The sequence below is a fragment of the Myodes glareolus genome, chromosome 8 (genome assembly GCF_982192425.1).
Source record: "Myodes glareolus chromosome 8, mMyoGla1.1, whole genome shotgun sequence".
Taxonomy (NCBI): Eukaryota; Metazoa; Chordata; class Mammalia; order Rodentia; family Cricetidae; genus Myodes; species Myodes glareolus.
The window spans coordinates 76,379,696-76,399,123 of NC_142033.1; the positions used below are offsets into that span (position 1 = coordinate 76,379,696).

At 46.2% G+C, this 19,428-nt stretch overlaps 2 protein-coding genes across 2 annotated transcripts; one reads left to right on the forward strand and one right to left on the reverse strand.

The window, feature by feature from the left end:
* Positions 1 to 3,408: 3,408 nt before the first annotated feature.
* On the reverse strand, positions 3,409 to 6,772 carry LOC146893910 (uncharacterized). The gene is made up of 4 exons (XM_085691410.2): positions 6,692 to 6,772; positions 6,359 to 6,585; positions 6,115 to 6,256; positions 3,409 to 4,032 (listed from the first exon to the last, which is right to left on the reverse strand). The coding sequence occupies exons 1-4, from the start codon at positions 6,770 to 6,772 to the stop codon at positions 3,901 to 3,903; spliced, it is 582 nt and encodes a 193-aa protein (XP_085547536.1). The 3' UTR covers positions 3,409 to 3,900.
* Ykt6 (YKT6 vesicular SNARE protein) lies at positions 6,650 to 18,332 on the forward strand. The gene is made up of 7 exons (XM_048450065.3): positions 6,650 to 6,874; positions 9,929 to 10,011; positions 12,288 to 12,388; positions 13,328 to 13,432; positions 13,692 to 13,757; positions 15,408 to 15,509; positions 16,569 to 18,332. The coding sequence occupies exons 1-7, from the start codon at positions 6,771 to 6,773 to the stop codon at positions 16,602 to 16,604; spliced, it is 597 nt and encodes a 198-aa protein (XP_048306022.1). The 5' UTR covers positions 6,650 to 6,770; the 3' UTR covers positions 16,605 to 18,332.
* The last annotated feature ends 1,096 nt before the right edge of the window (positions 18,333 to 19,428 follow it).

A 19,428-nucleotide genomic window follows, 5' to 3' on the forward strand; every position in this document is an offset into this window, starting at 1 on the left:
GGTGAGCAGGAATGGTGGGTAGATCTTTCTAGACACTGTATTTTGAAATCAACTTCCACTGACAGTTTCAGGTTTTCAGTTTCCAGGAAGGCCAGGATAGAAATCTTGGCATTTTGCCCAAGTAAATATGTGTGAGTGTTTGTCGTTGATGGTTTGTAGAAGCAAACCTCTGGTTCAAAGGGTGTATGCATCTTACATTTTCGGCAGCTAGGACCACATGACCTTTTCAAGTGGATTTACCCATCTATTAATACTTCTGCCAATATTAGCAGTTTGGCTGCATTGTCATCAATCATTGAGAAGATAAATCTTGATGGTTTTTCTGTCTTCTCATTGTGTTTGAACTGTGAAGTGCTGACTCTCTTCTTATGTGTCTATTGAGTCTTATGTTTCTTCTTTTTATTTTTAATTGTGTGTGTGTGTGTGTGTGTGTGTGACTATGTGCAGTGAGAATAGGTGCCTACGAAGGTATCAGCTACCCTAGAGCTGGAGTTCCAGGCAGTTGTGAGATGCCTGATGGGTGCTGGGAACTGAACTCAGGGCCCCACAGAAGAGTGGTCAGTGCTCTGAACTACTGAGCCATCTCTCCAGCCCCAGTGCTGCTGCTGTTGCTGCTACTGCTGCTTCTTCTTCTTCTTCTTTTTGTTTTTTGTTTTTTTTTGTTTGTTTTTGTTTTTGTTTTAGAAACAGGGTTTCTCTGTAGCTTTGGATCCTGTCCTAGAACTAGCTCTTGTAGCCCAGGCTGGCCTCGAACTCACAGAGATCCGCCTGCCTCTGCCTCCCGAGTGTTGGGATTAAAAGCATGTGCCACCACTGCCCGGCATATGTATGAAGTGTACAAAGTTTCATAATGGCAGGTTCATTCAAGTGCGTCTTTTTGACACCCACGAAACCATCCTCTCTTCCCCAACTTGCTAGGGCTCTGGATTTCTTCTTTTAAGGATTACTTGTTCGATAACTATGTTGTTATTGACCTGTTTTCTGCCCATCAACTGTGAAAACAATTTTTATATTCTACCTAAAATATCTAATAATCTTTTGTTTGCCAAGTGTGTTGTATTTCGCAGTTTGCTGCTAAATTTACAACTTAACTAATAGTGTCTTGCATCATACAGTAGTATCCATTTTCATAAATCCCATCCTCTTTCAGGGATTAATATTTTGCTAAAGAAAGCCTTTTCCATTCCCAAGTTGAAAAACTAAAAATGTTCTTATACCTTTCAATCTAATATTTTATTTGGTTTATGATTTTTTGAAATTAAAGGATAATTGCATATCCTTTATCCTCTCCTCTCTCTCCAACCCCTTTCAGGCCTCTGTCCCCTGGTTAATAAAATACATAACCTGTTCAATCTGGTTAATGTTACTTTGTGTATATGATTTCAGGGCTGACCACTTGGTATTGGATAACTAATTGGGGACTCATAAAAAGGGACTACTATTTCTCCTGCTCTCAGTGTTCCTTGGCTGCTGGCAGTTCTTTATTTCTGGGTGGGGCCCTATGAGATTCCCTCTTCCATGTAAGCATGTCTATTGGTGCTATACTCGCTCAGGTTTTGTTTAGGTAGCCATAGTGTTGAGGTATCATGGGTAAAGCTTCCTCATCATTTCTAAGAGACACAATCTTACAGCAATCCCTCCTCAAACACTTTTTAAACCACCTATTTAACAATTAGTCTTTGTGTGACTATGTTAGGAGTATCCAGAATTCTGATGGCATTCCTTGTGTTCTGGCTACTCTTCTAACACGTCTTGCTACTCTCACAATCCCTAGGGTGGCTTTTTGTGTGCAGTGTGAGGCAGGAGCCCTTTGGATGGCCCGTGTTGGTGTGATGAGGTCTGGTCTGGTGCAGTAGGTGCTTCTTGATAGCTAAGGATTGGGCCAGATGGGCCATGAGGATCAGCGACATCCACAACCCACGGCACAGTTTCCTTGCAGGAATTCTTCCTCTGTGACTGTTGCTATGGGTGCCGCCAGGCTTGGGTTGGTGTGTCTAGCGCCAAGGGCGTACCTCATTTCCGCTGTATGCTCATATCCTCAGATGGGATCCATGCCCACTGAGGCTAAGGGAAGTCCCTGCAGGCTATGGAGAGGAGTTACCCCCTGAAGGCTCTCCTGCATGCTCCTCCATTTTCTCTGAAGCTTCCCCTCCGCTTCCTCTGCAGGGCTGGCCCACAGCCATCAAGTATCAGGGATAGGATAAGCGAGCTGCCTAAATGACCGTGTATTCCCATCTCAAATGCCTGGCGTTTGTCCAGCACATTTAGTTCCCAGCCATGGAAGGCTGTCTTTAGACAAACACAGCTTTGGGAAAGCCCCTGCAGGGAAGGCGGTTTGCAAATCCCCATCTCACTAACCCGGAAAGCTCTGACGTGGTTCACCTGGCCTGTCTTCCTTGGCTGTGATCCCTTCTTCCCCAAGTACAGTCTTATCCCTGCCCTTCCTTTGTACTGACATAGCCAGTGGCAGAAATAAAATTTTGTGGCAATCCAAGTCTATCTTCGCTGCTGCCTAGAGAACCCAGGGGAAACTGGGACATCCCTGTGTCGAGGTATGGGAGTGATGTTCCTAAGGTCAGGGTCTGCTGAGAATTTACATAGCTTATTAAATCTATGCACGGAGGGCACAGATTTGTGCAGGGATGTAGCAAGTGGGAGAGACTTGCTTAGCATGAATGAGAATCTGGGTTCTAGCCCTAGCTAGAATATATATATATGTGTATATATATATGTGTGTATATATATATATATATATATATATATATATATATATATATTCTTGCACCTACAGTTTGATAATTGGTCTCACGGAAGTCTGACCACACAAGTAATCCCTTTCAATGTCTCCTTGGTTTCTTAGGGGCTCTGCTGTGAAACTGGGGTAAGGACTTACCTCTTGTGAGTTGGGCAAAGTTTCAGAAGCAGGTGGGTGAATGCATAGGACTGGTCAAATGCATAGGACTGGGTCTTTGGTCATAGAAACTGTTATTCTAAATATGTTTGCAAAGAGGCCTTTTAAAAATTATGATCTGGGAAGATGGCTCAGTGGTTAAGAGCACTACCTGCTCTTGCAAAGGTCCTGAGTTTGGTAGCTAATAGACATCTGCAATTCTAACTCCAGGGAATCTAATGATGGGATGCCCTCTTCCGGCCGCCGTGGGCACCATGCATATACGTGGCACCTGCACATATATGTAAGAATAACATAACAGGCAGTGCTAGTGCAGCTGGGCGGAGGTGGTGCACACTCTTTAATCCCAGCTCTTGGGAGGCAGAGGTGTGCAAATCCCAGAGAGTTCGAGGCCAGCCTGGTCTACAAAGTGAGTTCAAGGACAACCAGGACTGTTGCACAGAGAAACCCTGTCTCAAAAAACAAACAAAGCAAAAAAGAATGACACTCATACACGTAAAAAAAAACTTAAAATTTTATTATAAATATATGTTTTTAATAATATTACTATGTGTTACTGTACCTACATACATGTGAGTATGCAGGGGTTGGCATGTTTGTTACTGTGTGCAGTAACAAGGTGAGACAGCAACTTGGTTCTCTCCCACTAGGTGGGTCCCAGGCATCAAACTCAGGTCAGCAGACTTGGCAGCAGACGCCTTTCCCCACTGAGCTCTCTCTCCTGCCCTACAAGGGGCTTTTCCTCAACATCTCAGGGCTCATGGGGAGACTGGACACCAGAGGCAAACCATCTCACAGCTGTGAGGCGGAGCTCCTCATCTCAGCGAGCCGCTCGCAAGCTTTCCTCTTCCCACATTCCTGGGTTTCCTGAAGGTCAAGGACGGCGCAGGACTTTCCAGACACTCTTCAACTGGATCCTTTAAATCTTCTTTACTATGTTTGCTTTGTCTTTGGCATTGTTGTGAATAACCTTGGCTGTGAAATTAACTTCATCTGGAGTCAACTAACACACAAGCCACTGGGTGTTCCCGTGGCAGATTTTCTGGAGCGGAGTAAATGAAGCAGGAAGACCCACCCTGAATCTGCGCAGCACCTCCTGGTGGTGATCCAGATAGAAGGACCTGCAAGAAGGAAATTTTGCTTTATGCCTGTTGGCTACTGCCCTGTTGTTGTAGTCCTTCACCTATATCAGAGCCAAATTCTTAGGGATTCAAATGTAGGCTGAAGACCAATCTCTCCAGGTGTACAGGCTGGTTTTGTGTGTCAACTTGACACAAGTTGGAGCTATTAGAGGGGAAAGAGCCTCAGCTGAGGAAATTCCTCCATGAGATCCAGCTACAAGACATTTTCTCAATTAGTGATCAATTGAAGGAGGGTGCTGGAAATGGTGGGCAGTGCCATCCCTTGGCCAGGTGGTCCTGGGAAGGTGGGCTGCATGCTGGAGGGATGGCTCAGGGGTTAAGAGCACCGGTTGCTCTTCCAGAGGGCCTGAGTTCAATTCCCAGCAACCACACAGTGGTTTACAACCATCTAAAATGAGATCTGATGCCCTCTTCTGGCCTGCAGGCCTGCATGCAGACAGAACACTGTATACACAGTAAATACACAAATCTTAAAAAGGGGGGGAGGCTGAGCAAGTAATGTGAAGCAAGTCAATAAAAAAACAGCACCCTTGAATAGCCTCTGCATCAGCTCCTGCCTCTAGGTTCCTGCCCTGTTTGAGTTCCTGTCCCTGACTTCCTTCAGTGATAAACACCAATTTGATTTTCAGCCATGGTGTTTCAGTTAGGATTTTTGAAACCCTAACTAAGACACCAGGAATCCTCCAGACTTTTAGCACCAGATTGAGTCTGCTGAGACAGCCAGTCTCATGTACTGAGCAATTACCACATTCTTGGCCTCACCAGTGTGAGACAGCCATTGTGGGACTACTTATAGAGCATCCTGAAGTCAAGCTAATAAATCCTTTTTAATGTATGTATATTTAGTCTATCAGTTCTGTTCCTTTAGAGAACCCTAATACAGGCATATATATATACATATATATACATAAACATATACATGTTCTGTTCCTTTAGAGAACCCTAATACAGACATATATATAATATACATATATATATACACGCACACACACATATATACAAATAATACATGTTCTGTTCCTTTAGAGAACCCTAATACAGGCATATATATATATGTATATATGTATACACACACACATATATATATACAAATATATACATGTTCTGTTCCTTTAGAGAACCCTAATACAGACATATATATATATAATATACATGTTCACATACACGTACACACATATATACAAATATATACATGTATACAGATATACATATATGTAGATATCCCATGTGTAGAAATATATGTATATATGCATATGAACTCTTCACAAGTAAGTTGTATACATGATATTCATTTACTTCTACTCATAAAACCAGAGAATTTTCTTTTATGACCAATCAGTGACTGAAAGCTAGAAATAAAAATACAGTGCTATTATCTAATCTATAGACCTTGCTCAGACCTTAGACTGCCTTTAAATCTCTGCTTCCAACAGTCTGTAGGGCACCTTCAACCTGTCATGAGCTTGCTTTTTCTTTCCTTCCTTCCTTCCTTCCTTCCTTCCTTCCTTCCTTCCTTCCTTCCTTCCTTCTCTCTCTCTCTCTCTTTTCCTTTCGTTATTGAACATAGATAACGATGCAAATCATCATCATCGTTGTTAAACATCTGCAATGAGTAGGGCTTGGAATCCTATACTTGATCGTTTTTATCAACATGTCTACAAAAAGGATATTTTCCAGGCTAACAGGGGGAGGGGAGAATCCTCACTTTTGTGGTGTGGAAGTCCAGGGGCTGAATTCAAGTTGGGTAACAGCTGGGGAAACGGAGTGGAAGACAAATATCCTTTGCAATAGATTAACAAGCTTGGCTTGGGAAATTCGCATATGATCAGATGAGCTTTCCTGGGACCAAGGGAGGCTGAGTACCGAGAGGAGCATGAAGAGGTGCCAAGAGTGGGGGGTGGCTGTAAGGGATTTTGTTGAGCGTTCTAGGGTTCACGGTTGGACCCCAGCTCTGTCTCTTACTAAATCTCTTTCTGCAAGGTGGTTTGTGCCCACTCACTGTCCTCCTGGTCATTTTGTTTAATTTTAGGTGAAGCGATTTTCTGCAGAAATGGTTCTCACCTGCCGCCTGTAGAGCCACTGTGTCAGTGCAGGCGAATGGGGCAGGATGGCAGCATCTGGCCGCTGGGCTTGTCGAACAAGTGTGCCCATATCAGGGGTTACTGGGCCTGGCCACAGCCAGTGACGTTTCTGATGTTTATTACTGCAATGGAAGGGATTGAGAACATTTCTTTTAGTCCTCTGTTTTGGGGCTACGCAGGGAAGAAGGCTGGTTAGCCTGGTGCCTGCTACATGGAAAGCGTACCGAGAAGTCGAGCGTGGGGACAGGTATAGGTTGCTATGTAGCCGGATGAGGAGGTAAAAGCGACAGCACGGCACAGCACCGTCTATGACCGCCAGCCAGGGTCTACGCGACAGCCCGGAAGAGAACACACACCGAAGCACTGCCACGCAGGCAGAGCCCGATGCTCCTGGCACCGACCTCGGCAGACAAAACGCGTCCTGCCTCTTAGATGTGCGCACGCGCGTACTCTAACTTCCGTCCTCGGTTGAGCTTTAAGCACAACCCTCGACCGGAACCGGAAGTAGACCACCAAGCTAGGAGGAAGAAGCCGGCGCGGCCCCGTCAGCGGCCGGCGGCGGCTGTTCTGAAGGACTGTGGCCGCGCTCCCGTGAGCGGGTCTGGAGTCCAGCCGGCGGCCCGAAGGCGAGGCGCCATGAAGCTGTACAGCCTCAGCGTCCTTTACAAAGGCGACCCCAAAGCGGTGCTGCTCAAAGCCGCGTACGATGTGTCTTCCTTCAGTTTCTTCCAGAGGTCCAGGTGAGTGGGCCGGGCCCTGGTGGCTGGGCCGGGAGGGCGGGGAGTCAGTTCTCTCTCGGGGGAGCCCCATCACGGCCTCGGGCAGCGCGCTGTGCCTGAGGAGCAGTCCCCAGCGTCCCTGGGAAAGGGCTCTGCCTTCCCACAATACCGCCCTGTGGTAGAAAGTCGTGCGAATTACCAGGTTCGCCACGGAATGTCGTGAAGTAGGGTATCGAGACCCAGAAACAAGCATTTTGACTCCCACCTCGCACCCAGTGATTTAACCAGTGTTTGGTATCTTTACAGCCTCTTTGGTATTTTGTCAAAGCCAGCGGTTTGCAACCTTCCTAACGCTGTGACCCCTTAATACAGTTCCTCACGTTCCCGCCAAACTATAAGATTATTTTCCTTGTTACTTCGTATCTGTAGTTTTTCTACTGTTGTGAATAGTAATGCAAATATTTCTGGAAATAGGGGGTTGCCACAGGGATTGTGATCCACATGTTGAGAAGCGCTGGTCAGAGCCCTTCCCTAAAATCTGTATGAGCTGTATGGAGGTGTTCTTTTTATGACTGAAGTCACCAATTCAAGGATTAGGCGTAGGGCACAGTTAGAAGTCAAACTCGTATTCTCTTTATTAGTGTTTAGGCCCTGGCTATCAGAAAGGGTCCACAATTTTGATTTGGAAGGAAGCATTGAATTTGTAGGACTTACTGGCTTTTGAAAGGTTCTGGGGTGCTTTAATTGGAAGTGCCACAGATGCCCAGTCCATTGTGGGGGCGGGCATAGTGACTCAGACATAAAAGAGAAGGACCCAACAGGATAGGACATGTGGTCATTTTGTGTCAAAGTCTGGGGGAATCTGCCCTTTTGGGCTCTGTCTCTGATCTTGACTCCATATAGTTATTGTCTTTTTGTATCCCACTGATTTTACTTAGAATGGCCCCAAGGTTTGTCTATGTTGCTGCAGATACCATTTTTTTTTCCTTTTGAAGTCTATACACTATTGAGTTTTATGTAAACATGGTTTTGCTTATGCATTTTATGTGAATAAAGTTAGCAAGGGGTTGGGAGATAGCGTGAGCTAGGGAGTTAGCCTATTCAGGACAGTCCTTGCTACTTGAGGGCCTGAGTCTGGTCCCAAATAGTCAGGTTAAAAAAATAGCTGAGTGTTGTGGCACATGCTTGTACTTCCAAAGCTGTGGGGTAGAGACTAGATGATGGGGGTCAGGGCAAAGTGACTGGCCCTCTGGCCTAGCCTACTCTGTGAGCGCCAAGCCAGCCTCATCCAAGGTGGATAAGTCCTGAGGAATGGTGCCGTGTGTGCACACACACCTGCCCGTAGGTGTGCACCCATGTGAACACACAGAGACCCAGCTCACAGTTTCTGGTCTATTCCCAGAAGAGGAATCGTTGTGTCAGCTCTTGGCTCCTTCTAGCTCTTCCTGCTTCTCTACTTTATGTTCCCTGGCCTCTGTTCTGTGCTTGACGTTGTTTTTCTCTGAGGGAACCTTTGGTGCCAACTTGGCTCTAGATCTCTCAGTTTTTCCCTTTCTATTTATATGCAAGACTCCCAGAGCTTTCACTGTACCACTGTTGTCTTCCTTGGCATCCTTACGTTAGCTATTTCAGATGACCAGCAGTGACACGGAGAGTTCCCATTCAGTGAGACCCCTTAGTTTCATCTTTCATGTTACCATGGTTACTAAAGTCTTTGACTAGTCTCTCACATTTAATGCACTTCCTCCTAATTACATGACTATACTCCTGCTCTAGATATTGTCTTTTTAGTTTTATTGCAAAGGCTTTCTTGGGGATTTAAGAAAAAAAATTAAAGAATTTTTTTGTGATTATTCTGACCATGTCATTCCCTCAGGATAATAATAGTATACTGTGTGCCAGGTAAGGTACCAGGGCTTTTTCTCTATGAACTCATTTTAACTGTCACCCCAGACTTTCACTACTGAGTCAGCACAATTATTTTCATGACCCGTAGACTTGAAAGCTCAGAGTTAGATATTCAGATATTGCAGTTTAGAATCCTTACTGCAAGGTATGGTGGTGCACACCTTTAATCCCAGCACTCAAGAGGCAGAGGCAGAGGCAGAGGCAGATCTCTCAGCTTGGTATGTGTAAGAGTTCCAGGACAGCCAGGGCTACAAAGACCCTGTCTCAAAGAAGCCAACAGATAGCCCTGTTCTGACTACCCTTTATCATGCATCTCCAGTTGAAGGTTTTCATCTGTCCTGGCTGGACCATCTGCTGAAGCTCTTCCATTCTGACCAGGTCTACACCTCTCTTTTGGGGCCATGACAAACCTCCGCTGCAGCTTTATGGGCCACTTTTTACCCTGACTAAGCTGTTGCTTTCCATTCCTTCCACGGTGCTCAGGACATAGCAGACCTGACCAGGCTCTCTCTCAGGGTGTAGGTCTGTGGCATTCCCAGCCAGGGTCTACTCTGTGGCCACAGCCCTTACTGGTGTGCTTCTGCCTGACAGATTTTGCCACTCGTGTTTTTCTAGAGCAGTGTGTATTTATGCTGCTTCTTGGGAACCAGTACAAACGCTGCTTTCTGTTTTGTCACTAGATCCCAAGCATGTTGGTTTTCTAAAAATCTCAGTCACATTTTTATTTCCTGTGTGTGTATGTGTGTGGGCGTGAACACATCATGGGATGCGTGTGGAGGTCAGAGGACAACTTGTGGGAGTCATTTCTCTCCTTCCACCATGTGGGTCCCAGGGATCAAACTCAGGGTAGCAGGCTTGACAGTAGGTGCTTGTATCCAAAGAGCCAAATCACTGGACCCCAAATCATGTTTCAGTTGCAATGTTAAATTGACTGAAGCCTAAAGAAAATGTCTCAGCTATCTGGAAGTGGTTGGTACACAGATATGACTTGAATAATGGCATATGCGTCGTCTGTGTTCATTTATAATGTGTTTATTATTGTTTCTAAGGTTAAGAGGGAATGAAATAAAACCAAGAGGCAATGAATGTCTCCTTAACTTTGAACCTCAGGGGTTTTGTTCCACTGTGACTTGGAAGAAGGTTATAAATATGTGTTGTATTTCTTAGTGTTCAGGAATTCATGACCTTTACAAGTCAGCTGATTGTGGAACGCTCGACAAAAGGCAGCAGAGCCTCTGTCAAGGAACAAGGTAAGAGGACTCACCACCTTCTGAGTGCCGGCCTGGGCGTCACACTGCAGACAGCACACGCTGCTTCCTGTGCCATATCATGGCTCCCAGGACCATAATCTTTTGCTATCCCTTCTCTTGTTGCTTCTCCCATTTATACAGAATTCTGAACCCAATGCTCACTGTACAAAACTTGCTATGCAGCTGTACTTGCACAGCTTGCCTTGAGTAAAGATTAGACTCTCCCCCAGCTGGGCTTGATGGACTGAGCAGTGACAGGGACTGATTGTCCTAGGCCATCAGCAGCTTTCCCATTCTACTTTTGGTTTTTGGTTTTTGCTTGTTTGTTTTGGGGGGTTTTTGAGACATTGTTTCTCTGTGAAACAGTCTTGGCTGTCCTGGAACTCCCTCTGTAGATGAGGCTGGCCTTGAACTCACAGAGATCCACCTGCCTCTGCCTCCTGAGTGCTGGAATTTTAAAGGCGTGTGCCACCACCGCCCTGTTTTTTTTTCTTTTTTTTGCCATTCTACTTTTCCTCCCAGAGTTGCAGATACTTCAAAAGAGGATTTCTAGCACTTGTGAGGTAATACTGTGTTCTGTGCTCCTTAAGTTGGTTTTATTTTGTTTGAGCAGAATCTTTCCTTTATTTCATAACTCAGGTTTTAGATATCAGTTTGGGGCATTTATTTAGACTCACACACGTCACAAACAAATTTGAAGTTACATGAATTTCATCAGGCACAAACAAAGACGACTGTGTTGGCTGGTTTTGTGTGTCAGTTTGGCACAAGTTATAGAGTCATCAGAGAAGGAGCCTCAGCTGAGGAGATGCCTCAGCCATAAGGCATTTTCTCAATTAGTGATCAGTGGAGGAGGGCCCAGCCCTGAGCTGGTGGTCCTAGGTTCTTATAGAAAGTGTGCTGAGCAAACCAAGGGAAGCAAGCCGTTGAGCGTCTCCTCCATGACCTCTGCATCAACTCCTGCCTCCAGGTTCTTGCCCTGCTGTAGTTTCTGTCCTAACTTTCTCCAGTGATGGACTATGATCTGGAAGTATAAGCCAAATAAACCCTTTTCTCCCCAACTTTCTTTGGTCATGGTGTTCATTGCAGCAGTAGGAACCCTAACTAAGACAGTAGCCTCATATAGACGGTAGCCTGAGGATCGAGTTCCTGAATTGATGACAGAGGCACAGACATAGGTTTTGTCAGCAATACTGACCATGTATTCTTCTAAAGAATATCTGTGATGTGATGGTCACGGAAGTGAGAAGGACTCGTGATTGTATCTCTGTGCTCTCTCCTTCATGCTGTCTGCCCTTCCTGGTTTGATCACTTAAGGACTGTTCCTCACACTGGCAAGCTTCTCAGTTTCTATGGAAACTGATTCCATGTTTGGTTCTTTCTTATTTGTGAGTGTATACAAAATAAGGTGATAATTCTCCATCTCACCTCCTCTCTGTTCTTGTTGATCTCTGTCCCTCTCTGGTTCCTGGGACTTGAAATCCTTTCCTCGTTTGTTTTTCTCTCTGTTTAATATGGGAGTCTTCTGGGTCAGATCCTTAGAACAAGAGTGTTGTTATTTGTAAGCTCCTGTCCTTGGTCCTCTCTGGGGATGTGGTTAGCCATTTCATCTCTTCAACAGTCCTGTGGATTATGATTATTTTGCAGAGGCTTTCTGTAAACCATACCCTTTAATCATATGGCAGCTTTAGTGTAATAACACTAGAGACCTCAGTCAGGAGTGGCTCATTTTTTTCTGACAATTCCTCTCAGCCACCCACCACCTGCTGGAGTAGGTTAAACCATGTCGTATTACAGGAGATTGAAGCCCTAGGAGGCAATTTTCTGCTTCTTGGCCACTCTGAAGAAGTTGTTTTAAGAAAATAGAATCAGCTTGTCTTGCCCAGTATACCCTCAATTTAGGAACTGCATAGAGCCTCAGAAGGCCATAAATTGCCAAGATTTAGCCAGGCCTGGCCTGAGCTAAAGGCGGTGATCTGGAATTTCTCTGAGGGATATTGCCTCCGGTGTGTTTTCCATCCCTGGCAGCTCATTTCTATCTCTTTACACACATAGTCTTAGGGAACTAAGGTATCAGTGAGTGCCTGGGTTCGGCCCACAGAACTGTGGTACAGAGCCTTCATTGGCCTCACTCAGAGCAGGTGAGTTCTAGAGGAGTGTCAGAGTGGCTTTGTTTGACCTAGAAAGCAGGGGCCAGCATTATGATGCATTGGCAGATTCAAAGCGTCTGAAGCCCTCATGTCAGCAGCCACATGTGAGTTCTCTTGTCTCCTCAGAGTATCTTTGCCATGTCTACGTCCGGAGTGACAGTCTTGCAGGTGTGGTCATTGCTGACAGTGAATACCCTTCGAGAGTGGCCTTTACCTTGCTGGAGAAGGTGAGTGTGTTGTGGACTAGGCTAGGATGGCAAGTAGGAAACATGGTAGACCCAGTACCTGAAGCACAAGGGGTGATTGGTCCAGAGGCCACATTTTCAGTCATCATTTCCCCCAAAACCAGGAGACATTTAAAATCCTTGCCTATATATATTTCCTTCTTGGTGCTAACTCTGCCCTTCATGCCACTGGTTTGCTTTACCTCTCCTCCGAATAGGGCACAACTGCCACCCTCTCTCCTTTGCTCTTGTTGAAGGCTCCTGTTGTCTTCCTGTTGCTCCTGCAGGCAGTCACTATAGCTCTCTCCCGTGGTGTAGGTCAGTGACTTCATGGAGTTTATTGTTTCTTTTTTTGAGACAGGTCTTACATGTAGTCCTGTTGGCCTGGAACTCATAATGTAGCTCAGGTTGGCCTCAAACTCAGAGTTGCGCCTGCCTATGTTTCCTGAGTACTGAGGTTAAAGGCAAGTGGCAACACCACACCCATTCCCACCCACTCTATGTAGTTTAGTACCCAAGACTTGTAATTATAAACTCTGAGGCAGAAGCTGCCTTGTCCTAGTCCTACATTGCATTAAAACACCTCTAGGCACGTGGAATCTGGTAGTTGCTTACATCCAAAGAACCTAGAACACTTTCTGGAAGAACTACTTGGAAAACTAGAGGGCCAGTTTAAAACTAGTATAAAATGTGAATTCTTTTATCATTCTCCAGGTGCAGTTCAGGCTGGGCACTTTACTTTGTTTCTAGACTGCTTAGAATGTGTTTCAGTCATAAACATTTGAGAAGAGGGACTTAAACCTAGACTGCTCTCTTGCCATTAGATGTCCTGGTACTCCGGGGAGCCTGGAGCCTCATTTGTGATGAGTGCTATTGGTGAAGCTGGGTGAGGGTGCTGGTGAGCATGGGTGGGAGATATGTTGCGTTTCCTTTGTTTTGCAGGTACTAGATGAATTCTCCAAGCAGGTCGATAGGATAGACTGGCCAGTAGGGTCACCTGATACAATCCAGTACACAGCCCTGGATGGTCACCTTAGCAGATACCAGGTGAGTTTAGGGAAATGTTCTCTAGAGACAGCCTAGACATGCTGTGGCCTGGGCAAGGTCAGTAACCAGGTAGTTCAAGGCTGGTGCACAGGTGAACTGTCTGTCTGGACAACACGGACTTAGAGTTCTAGCTCTAGACAGGCTTTTGAGTTCTCTGTTCTGTGCCTTTTTATTGTGACAGTTGGTTCAGCTTCCTTAGTTCAGGTTTGTTTACAGGTAACGACTCCATTTTTAGTCTTGCTTTTGTTTTGGTTCCTAGAACCCCCGAGAAGCTGATCCCATGAGTAAAGTACAAGCCGAACTGGACGAAACCAAAATCATTCTGGTAAGCCGGAAGGTGGAGAGCAAATGTGGGAACCAAAGGATAGAAGTGCCGCAGACAGAGTCCCTTCTTAGTTCAATGATAGTCACAGCATGCTTCAGGAAATGGTGATTGCCACTCCACCAGCTTCATCAGACTCTCTCTTGTGTGCCCCATATTAGTTCACAACACCCTCTACTTGGAGGGGACCAAGCTGGGAATCAGTGTGATCCTAGTGTAGACTGCTGGGTGAGCATTCGCCTTCAGCGAATGCTTCATCTTACATGACTTGCTCAGCTGTGTACAAGAATAAAGGACACTTTGCCTAATTCCTCAAGTGATCCCATTTCACACAAGGGTATAGCTGCCCGGCACTAGCTGTCTGGGGAAGGAAATGAGCTACTCTTTATTATGAGTCAGGTAACAGGATCACTGCTCTTGTGAGGGTCTCCATCTCTGTCCTCCTATTTCCCCAAGGCAGAGATTGTGGTGCTGACAGAGAAAAGCCCATCTCAGGGACCAGTGTTGCCTGTCATGGTGCTACCAACAGGCATGTAACCTATTGAGTATATGATTTGTATGTATAATTTTGAATTTTGAAGGAGCCATATTTTTAAATGACAAAATGAAAGTAGTTGAAACTTAATGTTATTTAATCCAGATATCCAAAATCTTTCCTCCATACCTGTAGAATAAAAAACTCACTTTTTATAACTTTTTTATTTTTTATTTTATAGTAAGAGTGTTTTACCTTACATCCACCTGCATGTTACTCCTGGACACTATATTTGTGCAGTGCCCTTGGATGCCAGAAGAAGGCATAGGATCTCCTGAAACTGGAGTTAGAGGTGGTTGTGAACTGCCATGTGGGTGCTGGGAATTGAACCCAGGTCCTTGGAAGAGCAGCCAATGCTCTTAGCCAATGAGCCATCTTGCCAATCCTACTAATGAATGTTTTGTATACTGAGCCTGAGTCTCTGAAATCTGTTCTGTTTTTGCGTGAAGCACATGCTAGAACTTGTCTCATCTCAAGCTGTCTGGCTCCTGAGTCAGATAGCACAGCCTTTCCACCATACAAGTTTCCATGGCTGCTCAGAAGTAGCCATAAACTGTATGACTCTGAACAACACAAGTATGCTCTCTCCCAGGAGACTGGAAGTTTGAGTCAGGCTGGGGCCTTTTTGGGGCCATGTGAATAATGTCTGCTCTAGGCCTTTCTCTGGTTTCTGATGGCTGCTGGCAGTGCTTGCTATCCTTAGTTTGAAGATGCTAGTTATGAATTCGGGCCACCCTAATCCAGCATCACCACATCTTAGACTGACGAAACTTGCCAAGACCTTATTTCCAAATGAGGTCACATTCAGAGGTTCTGCGTGGATGTGAATTTTGGGTAGCCGCTACCCATCCTAGTACAGTCATGTAGTACTCATGTATGTCTTCCTCTGCACATGCATGCTTACAGCACACAAGTACAAACACAAGCTTTCCTAGGACAGTTTTTAACTGAATCTGTGCTGGGGAGAATATTGGGAAGGCCCGAGGCCCTGTCCTATCGGCTTGACTGTGTCCTAGTGCTTGTTGGTGTCTATTGGGGCCCAGCGGAGGTGGTTGTAGCCATTCAGCCTCCGTAAGGGCCTGTTGTCAGCAGCCAGTTAACTTCTCTCTTTTGTTTAGCATAACACCATGGAGTCATTGTTAGAGCGAGGCGAGAAGCTTGATGACCTGGTATCCAAATCAGAAGTACTGGGAACACAGTCGAAAGCCTTCTATAAAACTGTGAGTAGCGCTGCCTGGCCCTCCTGGGTATCCCCTCCCATAGAGCCATTGCAGCTTGTTTCCCTGGCACTCTTTATTTAGCCAAGATTGGATATGGTACCACTCCTTGGGGTGTGGGAGTCTAAAGTACTTGAGCCTCGGTGATTGGCAGCTTACTCTCAGGCATTCTACTTGACTAAGGTTATGCCTGGCTGGGTTCAGAGCCAGCACCCACTTCCCATTCTGATTCCTCTGTTGGCAGAGCAGTCTGTTCGTTCTCTACCACATTTCCCTTAGTGGCAGGGCTTCTTCTGTTAACTGAGTTTCTCTCCAGGCATTACTTAAATTTCTAATTGTGAATATTGTGTTTTGTTTAATGCATATGGATGTTTTGCCTACATGTATGTATGTATACCACATAAATGCCTGGTGCCCTTAGAGGCTAGAAGAGGACATAGAATTCCTTGAACCTGGTGGTAGAGGTGGTTGTGAGCTGCCATGTGGGTGATGGGAATTGAATCCTGACCCTCTGAGAGCAGCTAGTGCTCATAACTGCTGAGCTATCTCCTCAGCCCCAGCATTGTACTCTTGGCCCGTTGTGGTATTTACGCTGAGTTGCATATTGGTTAGGAGGTGGCCTTTGATGAGTAGGCAAGAACAGGTACAATAGCAGCCCTACAAACATGAGCCAGAACCCTGTTTCTTCTCAGACGGACCATTCTCCAGAAACACCATCAGGGTGGTCGATAGCACTGAGATACTCAGCCAATCCAATTTCTATTACTGCTTCTTTTGCTTACACATGGTCTGACATCAGGAACTTTATGAATTTATTGAGAGCGTTAGTGGGGTGTGAAATAAATGTAAGGAGCCCAGACTAGCAATGGAAGCAGTGTCACTGTGGGCAGCTTCCTTTGAAGCCCTGAGGGCCATCCCAGTAGTTGATTTTACTTTCTCTTATCTGCTCGTTTCAGTGGAGCTCCGTCCCCTGCACCCTCCAGCCCTTCTCAGCACCCTGTAGACCTCCAGCCCTCCTTGGCACCCTTCATCCTCTTTTTTTGCCTTTTTCTTTCTTTCAAGGCCCGGAAACAAAACTCATGCTGTGCAATCATGTGATATAGCCACAGAGGCAGGCGCTGGATCGTCATGTCACATCAGAACTGCAGCTCCTGGAGATGAAGCGATACCCTGAAGAAGATCTGGAGCCAGGCAGACTGGCTGTTTTTATTTTGACGTTCTCAAGAGGAATGGAGGGATGACTTTAAGGGTGGGAACATTGATGTTCACATGTGTGGCTGTGACTTCAGGAAAGAATGTGAGGTCCTCAAAGATGTAATGTTGGGAAAATGAAACTATAAACTCTAAGTGGCTCTTATAGGTGCTGAAGGGCTTATTCTCAGCTAACCCTGGAAGGCTCTTTGGGAGAGAATCTTTTTCCTGATCCTTGATGCGACTTAGGATTTCATTTGTGCATTAACGATATTAACTCTCCAGTGAATGGGGTGGGGGGAGGGGGTCTGGGTGATAGGGCTGGGTGGGCAGAGTTTGAACACTCTGGAATTCTAGTCTCTTGCACTGTGGGGGCTGGGAGAAGCTCACCATGAGTAGCATCAGGACTGTCAAAGTGGTCACTGCATCTCCTCTGTTTGACTTAACTGTCTGCTAGAATTGGCATCTACCAGGAACAGGGCCCATCCTAAGTACCTTCATCCAGTACCACAAACTTGTGGGAGGTACTTAGAATGGGTTAAGAAGGGCAAGATGTGTGAGTTGTAGTTTTATCAGCCAGCAGACTGTTAAGACTGGGGCTGCTCTGGTGTCGGGAGGGTCAGCTGGGAGTGTCCATCTTCAAGGGAAGAAGCAGACACAGGTGCCCTCAGCTGTCCAGTGTGGAGGCACACGCACCTTGACTTGCAGTTGGACTTTGACATTACGATCAAAGTAGTGGGTGCTGTCATCTCTCAAAGCTGGTTTTATTTGTCTCTGTCAACAAGGCTGTTTTGGCAACTGCTTGGGGCCTGCATGTTTGAGTAAGTCATTTCTGTGGGTACCAGGGACAGGTGCCAGCAGCCTGAAGGGTTCCAGCACCCATCTGTGGTCTGTCCAGCTCTGGCTTACAGCCCCTCCCCAATCAGAGACAGCCACAGAGTAGAAGATGTTGACGGGTTGGTCTGAGCTAGCACCCACTGCCAGCACAGTCTGTGTGGTGAGCCCAGGATGTGCTGGGTCCCACATTGCCTCTTCATGTTCTGTGCACAGAGTATGTCATGAGATCCTGTCTCCCCAGAAACAACTGCTAGGATGCTAGCTAGCCTCTGAATTTTGAGCCAGAGTTGTCTTACTCTGATGATCCCTACCCTGAGCCTGTTGAGCTACCCTCAGGAGTGCCCGTATGGGGAGGGGGATGTCTACTATGGCTTTCAAAATCCTTACTTATTGGTATATCTGCCTGTTTCTCTGGGTACTGCTAGCCAAAGGGCTCAGGCTCCCCCTGGAGTGGCCTGCTGTCCTAGACCTCCCCCTCCCGGGGCCCGTCTGTTGTTGGCACTCGAGGTGGAGTCGATGGCCTGGGTGTCGCCTGTTTTCTTGCTCTGGAGGGTGCTGGGGAAGAGTGGGGGGGTGGGTGGAGGCAGGCACTTATGGGGAAGAAAGAGCTTCACCCACATATGGCTGTCCTACGGAGTTTCACTTGCCCTTCAATGGATTGAGTTGCCATGTGTTTCGTGCCCCCCCCCATTATATTCTAATGTTAAATCACTTGGCAAAAGTGTATTTTAATAATGCCTAATTTCTCTGTTCTGTTTGAAGGTTTCTGTCTAGATAAAATTGTCTTTTGAAATTCCAGTACTGTCCTGTGTTTACTTTTAGCTTCAGGGAAATCTCTGTCTCCAACCCAACCACTGAGGGGTGGGGAGATACCTGAGTACTTTGTTCCTGCAGGTACTAGAATCCTGTCCCAGATAAATTTCCAGGCTTTCCTGGTAGGAATCCTATTTCCTTATTTACTGGTAACCAGGTGAGGGAGCTCTGGAGTAGCCTTGCCATCTCAGAACCCAGTTCTCTGCACCCTGGAGAATTTGTCTGGGAGAGCTGCCTCTTAGCAATAGAGCCCTGGAAAGGCAGCTTTCCTTTGCCCGAGTTTCTGAGTTGTAGGCTGACTCTATACCACCTAGCTTTCCAGAGTTTGTGGGGACTCCTGACCCCTGAGGGGCACAACTAACTTGTGAGGGTCAGGATAGAAATATTCAAATCTGGAGTGTGTTTTTAAGTTTTAGAATGGCCCCAGTGGCTAGCAGTTTGTGGCCTGAGGCGTCTGCAGCCTCAGCAGGTCAGCTAGCCTTGCTTTTAGCCTGTACCTGGTGTCCTGGTTGTCAGAGACTCCTGCCTGACTTGGGCAAGCAGTCCTGGATCCAGTGTGCTACCTCTTCCTGATCTGTGGACCCAGTAGAGTTCAGAGTACCCTGAACCTTCTTGGGTGGCAGATGCCTAAGGAGCTTTGCTCAAAATAAAAACGATGAATGAAATATTTTTGAAGAGAGTCCCCTTTGCCTGTAGTACTCAGTCCCATATGGAATGGTTAGCCCTGGATACTTACTGCCTTGAAAACCCTGTCAGCACTGCCCTGCTGTCCAGCATCCACAGAAAGGCTTCAGGAATAATGCATGGGGGAGGCTCACACTCTGCAGCTTGTTGCCTTCCTGAGGGAGGCTGGCCTGGAAACGCTCCTCCGATTACAGCTGATAGGTTGTCTGGAACCCTAGATAGAGGGCCCATTGCTGCTGCACCTGTGGACACTGGCCTAGATTCTTTGTATTAGCTCCTGAGACCTACTGCCTGCCTGCCCATATACCTGAAAGCACCTAGGTGTAGCCCACAGAGACCATGAGGTAGACATCAATAGCCTCCTTTACAGAGTGGAGTGTTTAGAAACATGCTTAAG